This window comes from Lepidochelys kempii, chromosome 1 (assembly GCF_965140285.1).
Source record: "Lepidochelys kempii isolate rLepKem1 chromosome 1, rLepKem1.hap1, whole genome shotgun sequence".
NCBI lineage: Eukaryota > Metazoa > Chordata > Testudines > Cheloniidae > Lepidochelys > Lepidochelys kempii.
In genome coordinates, this window is record NC_136380.1 from 25,217,996 (window position 1) to 25,224,439 (window position 6,444).

General features: G+C 40.8%; 1 protein-coding gene across 1 annotated transcript in view; it reads left to right on the top strand.

Moving 5' to 3' along the window:
• The window catches only part of TYR (tyrosinase), an 84,259-nt gene extending 78,371 nt beyond the window's left edge, over window positions 1–5,888 (top strand). Inside the window, exons 5-6 of the mRNA XM_073317890.2 lie at window positions 2,859–2,861; window positions 5,665–5,888. Coding sequence (XP_073173991.1) covers window positions 2,859–2,861; window positions 5,665–5,888 — 227 coding nt within the window. The remainder of the gene's footprint in view (window positions 1–2,858; window positions 2,862–5,664) is intronic.
• Window positions 5,889–6,444: the final 556 nt, after the last annotated feature.

Consider the following 6,444-nt stretch of genomic DNA (forward strand, 5'->3'; position numbering starts at 1 on the left):
GGAATAGTTTAATTAAGAGTTCATTTTTAATCAATGACAAGGGCACCTAGCATTTATGATGAGCTTTCTTTTAAGTTTATTAAATTAGAACACATAAAAAAATAAGTTAAACAAATTTGACTCACCAAAGTGTCTCTCAAGTAGAGCTGGGTTAAATTTTTCACCCAAAACTTTTGTTGTTGAAAAATGCAGATTCAGCGACACCAAAATGTTTTGTGAATTTATGTTGATTTCATTGACTTGTCTGTGTTGGAGCCTTCACCACCCGAATTTTTTTTCCAAAAATCAAAATGTTTCATTTTGACATTTTCCAAGCAAAACGTTGATTTTTTTTTATTCAGAATGATTTTGCATTCAGAAAATTCCTTTAATTTTATTTTAAAGATTTTTTTAAAATGTTAAAAAAATGCTCAAAACTGAAATGAAGTGTTTCATTTGGGATGAAAAAATGTTCTGTTGGACCCCAAACTATTTATTCATTCATTCAGTAAATGCCAGTTTAACTGAAAAAATCCATCAATCACCCAGTTTTACTCTCAGTGTTTCAGAGGGGCCATGTTTGCAGTGCTCTCTGATCTGGCAGTATTCTGAATTAAAAATAATTGACTGTGGTAACTGGGTCTTTGGAATTCTATGGGGTTCTAATCGGCAGTCATATTTTTACTGTTGTGCATTACAGATCGCTGGGCCAGAGCCACCAGTAGGCATAAGCAGGCTAAGCAATTGCTTAGGTCCTTGAGCAGCTCAAAGGGACCCCCTATTAATTAGTAGTATGTGTAGTGGGGCAAAATATTCCTGTTTAGGGCCCCCAGTTGGCTAGCACTGCCTCTGAGGACACTCCCTGCACGGGCATCCGAGTTGCCACGGTAACTTCAAGGTCATGATTGCATGGATCTTTTCTGTGGCAAAGGAAACTGAAAACAGGCAGCACATGCCTGGAGGTGGCAGTTTGCCTCTAGCTTGTTAGAGAAATCCTGGGTGGGTTGAGGTTAAAACAGGGCAGGGACATGCTTAACTGGGTTTAAGGCAGTGGTAAAATGGAAGACAGTAGTAGTTCCCCTCTGTTAGATCATGCAGCAGCCCCTATCTGTCCCTGTGCCACATTACATTTCACCGAAGATAAGGCTGACAAATGAGGAGCCCTTGTCCTCCAGATTAACAATGATGGAGTCAAAGAATGGTTGCAGCATAGCGTAAGGTTTTAAGAAGCCACGTAGGACCACATTTTGTTCCAGTCAAATTCTGCAGGAAGGAGGACTGAGCAACAAGGCTCATTTTCAGTGCCCTTTTAGCAGTATCAAGATTTCCATGGTAAATTTCCTGCTCCAATTTACTTAAGGAGCTGAAATATTTCCTGATTCAGTGATATTTATAAACACACAAGTACACACAGACCTAAAACACCCAAGACAATATACGTAAACAGCACAGTTCTCATTATATTTGCAATCTCATAGCAAAAGGCATAACACAAATGGGGAAGGGATTGAAAGAGCACAACAAAAAATGAGAGAAGCAGGCCTCATCCGAGAATAAGTTGCAACTAAGACCTCAATATCTAACATTTTTCCTCAAAAATTGGGTTCATATTTGTATACTTCCTAACAAGCCACTCATATTCTTTCTACATATTAGCCAGACTCATAAAGACAACTACATAAGTAGCTTCTCATACTTCTTAAATAAGTTCTCAGGTATATTAAAATGCTCAAGAACTATGCTCCCTCCTGTTACCCTTCCACAAAGGATCTATTTTATCACCCCTTTTAGATTTTTCTTTTCTCCCTATTCTCAGACAAAAACCATTGAACTAGAATCAAGGACCAGAGAATGTATTGATACCAGTTATTGTTTGCACTGCTCTAACTCTTAGATGCACCAAACTGGGATAAGGGCCCCATTGTGCAAAGCATATAACAAGTCAGCCCCTGCCCTACATAGCTTACTGTCTAAACATATGAGAGACAATGGGCCAGAAATTTTCAGTGCAGATATGCTGTGGCCCAACAGGTGGGAAAAAACTGAGCAAGACAAAGTCATAGGGAAGTGATTGGAATGATAAAAAGCACATCCACTGCCTGGGAGCTTAAGTTCATAACCATTCATTTAAATAAGATACTGGATTTATAGTTTATTACAACGATCTGTAACCCACTAACCTCCCTTTTTTGTCCTATGACTGTCAAGGTGTTAACTGGCCACTTCACCTTGAGGGGTCTCTTATAATATGTATTAACTATTTACGCTAAACAATCTATTCCACCTTGTATTTAGCTGTGACACTGAGTACCTTTCCCAGACCTGAAGATCTCTGTGTAGCTCAACAGCTTGTCTCTTTCACCAGCAGAAGTTGCCCCAATAAAAGATATGGCCTCACACACCTTGCCTCTCTAATAGCCATGGTTAGAAACTTAAGGGTAAAAAGAAAACTTTGGCATAACAGTATTAACAAACAAAAACCAGCCATTTGGAAGCCAGGAAATTCAGAATTAGGGTTAGAGCTAAAAGAAACCCATACATTGGCAGGTAAAAAAAAAAACAAAAAAAAACCCGAATCCTGTATTTTATGGAAAATAGTTGTGACTGTGAGAAAGTGCCATCTGCTCAACAATAAGAAATGGAAAATAAAACAGGTACTTACCAGCTAGAAGAGAGGAAAGTACAACCAGCTCCAAAATGGCCCCTTTAGAATTGTAAGTGCTTGGCTCTGTTGTGTGTAAGGGCCAGTCGCAGAAAGGCATGCTGGGAGAAAGTGTTCCTACAAATGGGAAACCCTGCACTAGAGAGTGAGCAGTTGCAAGGGAGGGGATTAACTTTGATGTGATCATCATAGGGAAAACTCTTTATAGCAATGGAAGATGGTTAAGGTCTAGTGGTTAAGGTGCTGTCTGGGGATCCAAGAAACCTGGGTTTAACTCCTTGTTCTACCATTGACTTCCTACATGGCTTTGAGCAAGTCACTTAACGTTTCACTGCTTGAGTTTCCCCATCTGTTCAATGGGGATTACATCACAGGGGTGTCGTGAGGATAGATATATTAAAGACTGATGTGGTTTTCATTTTGGAGGTGGTCTTCACAAGAAAAGGGCTAGAGAGACTTGTTATTTTTTTCTCAGTTGAATGTGTTGGTCCCCACTAGTCACTGAGTGCTGTCTGAAATTCCTCTAGTCTAGAGTCCAATAGACCATTTGGAATACATCAGTATACAGCTTCCCAGCACTGCTTTTTCCTTTTTCAGTGAACCTCAGCTGAAGTTTCTAGGACAAGGGATTCTGGGACAAAAGTGTCAAGAATGCTGCAAGGACTTTCAAAGCATAATTAATATTGATGCTTTCTGAGCCCCATTTCTCCAGAACAGCTTGTCTAAGTCACCTCAGATATCATCTTTAAAAATCCGCTGGCCATATCCCATGCATGCAAAGCTTAAAATGAAAATAGCTAAGGGTTTAGATGAGATCCAATTCAGACTTAAAATGGAATCCTTAACTGTAGAGAGGGTATTCTATATTTAATATCCAACAGCACTAACTTCCTCACCTTTTGACTATCAACAACATTTACTTCTAAACATCTGAGCAAATTTCCTACTGCACAGGTGTATAGTCATCCAGTAGTTTATGCTTTCCTCACCCATAACTTATAAGTGGTTATAACTGGTTCTGTGAGTAATTCAGTAGTTGTGCTTCACTGAGGAGTCACACCAGCATTAATGCTGGGATTGATTCATGTGGCTTTTTCTGCCTGTTTCCACAGAGTTTAAACCAAAATGTCAAAGCCAATCAAAACAAGTCAGTCAAGATTGCAGAAGTTCATGCTTTCCCAGGGAAACCACAGACCATCTTGGGTATACTTTAAACAGATCCCAGGAGTCTTCAGTGGATGGCAAAGCATTCAGCAACCACCTCCCATTTTGGGGCTGCACCAGGGGCTGAAGTGCCTGGGAGCCTGTGTGAGTTGTGGTCCCCTATGGACCACAGCCCCACCAGGAATCTCTGATGTGCTGTATGCAGCAGCTCTGCCTTCAACATGCCTCTCCTGCCCCCAGCCTTGCCCCTGGCAAGTCCCCTATGGCAGGGCTTGGGAGGAGGTCTTTGGAGGGCAGACTCCCACCAGTGAAAATAATTAGAGTTGGGTGACCAGATTCTGACATCAATGAAACCAGTGTAAATCCAGAGCGTAACATCAGTTAAGTCAATGAAGTTATTCTAGATTTTCACCAGCATAACCAAGATCAGACTCAGGCTCATGGCGTTTCAGAAAGAATACCTCTTTATCCACTCTGATAATGCAACTAACTCAGACTTTAGGGACTTCACTCCATTCTTTACCTTGAGGGACAGGTCTACACTACGGCAGGGATCAACGCTCTGAGATTGATCCAACAGTGGTTGATTTAGCAGGTTTAGTAAAGACCCGCCAAATCTACTGCATATTGCTCTCCAGTCGATCCCTGTACTCTACCCCCGACGAGAAGAGTAAGGTAAGTCAACGGGAGATTTTTTCCCATCAACCCCCCGCGGTAACTCGACCTAAGGCACATCGACTCCAGTTACATTATTCATGTAGCTGGAGTTGCGTAGCATAGGTCGACTTACCGCGGTAGTGTAGACATAGCCTCATTTTCCACTACCTGGCACCTTGAGTAGACATTTACACTTGCGCAAAGGGAGTACAAAGTGTGTGGAAAGCATTACCAAACCAGCATGATAGCCCTGTGCACTCACTTTCCTCAGATGTAAATGCCTGAAAAAGAGACAGGGTGATGGAGAATCAACCCCATAGAATATAAACCCCATTGGGTGAGCAGGATCAAGTTTGGCACTGGTCTCCTACTCCAGAGTCTTGTGTACATTTATAGTGCTACATAATGAAGAGCTAAACTAAGAGCTTTGACTCTCACGGTGCCCTTGGGATAATGGACTGAAATAATCACTGAATTGGAATCAGACTGAGTTGATTCCAAACTATGATAGAATAAGCCCGTTTGCATTTGAGAACCACAGCTTTACAGCAAAGACTGAGAAGTACCACACAGTGTGTAGAAGCAGGGTCAGATTCAAGAGGAAGAATTATCCAGTGGTTAAGACACAGCATGTCGGGGGGGGGGGGGGGGAGGGGGGAGGAAAGAGATCCAGATCAATGTTTTCAAAGACTGGTGCCAAAAAATGAGGTACCTAAATCCAAATTTAGACATCTAAATAAATGGCCTGGTTTTCAGATATGTTGAAAACCACATCTGCAGCTCACATTAGTACCATTAGGAACTGTGGCTCCTTATCACCTCTGAAAGTTAGGCCAGTTATCTAGGTGATTAACTTTAGGCACCTATATTTAGAATTTTTGCCACTACTTTTATTCTTAATTCCATCCAACATTTCCTATGTGAATTTGGGTGAAGTCATTTAGGGGCTCGTAGGTTTTGTGCCTCAGTTTCCCCATTTGTAAGTTATGGATCATACTTATCTTCCTCATTGAATGAGCAGAGACTTGATTTATTAAAGATTTTAAAATACTTTGTGACTCTCAGATAAAAGGCACTATAGCAACACAAAGCATTATTATTATTCTTCAGAGTCTTCCAGCATGCGCCATTATATAACTGCTAGCTTCCACAAATTGACAGTGCATTACATAACATAAAATGAGTTTTGTCATTTTTTTCAGTTGACTCCTTCCAGGACTTTTTGATGCCCTACCTGGAGCAAGTCCGTCAGATCTGGCAGTGGTTAGTCGGAGCAGCTGTGGTTGGTGGTATAATTACTGCTCTGATCACAGGACTCATTGTTCTGGGGTGTAGGAAGAAGAGAACGGGAAGCACTGCAGAAACACAGCCCTTACTCATGGAAAGTGAAGATGATCACAATGTGTCTTATCAGTCAAATTTATAAAAGCCACCTGTAATCCAGCAATGCGGTTCAGGTGCTAACCCTAAATCAAGCATGCATTGTTTGGTACATGTTTACAGAATATCTTGCTGAGATGCACTGCATAAGGGGTGTGGAATGTCCTGAATATCATTGCTCATGTAACATGCAATATTGTACTGTAGTGTATTATCAAAGTCTCCTCATAGAACATTTCCTAAAAAAACTAATGTATGCTACTCTGCTTCCTGTGAATACACCAGGTATTCCCTATTCTTAATTAAACAGAATTCTCATAGAACCAAACTATTTCCCAGGTTGATGGCTCCTGCTTTTGGTCATCTGCTATTTTATTTGCACTTTCTAATGTTGTTCTGAATTTATGCCCCAATCCTGCAATCAGAGCCATGTGAGCAGATTCACAAGTTTCATACAGGGACCAGTGTCTGTCTGTATCTGATTGCAAGACTGGGGATATTATACCCTGTTGTTCAGATGCTTTTAATTTAAGGGAAGAATAATAGAGTGAGTAATCTGGAGACAGATTTTTTTCTTTTAAGAAAGAATTATTTCCCTTCCA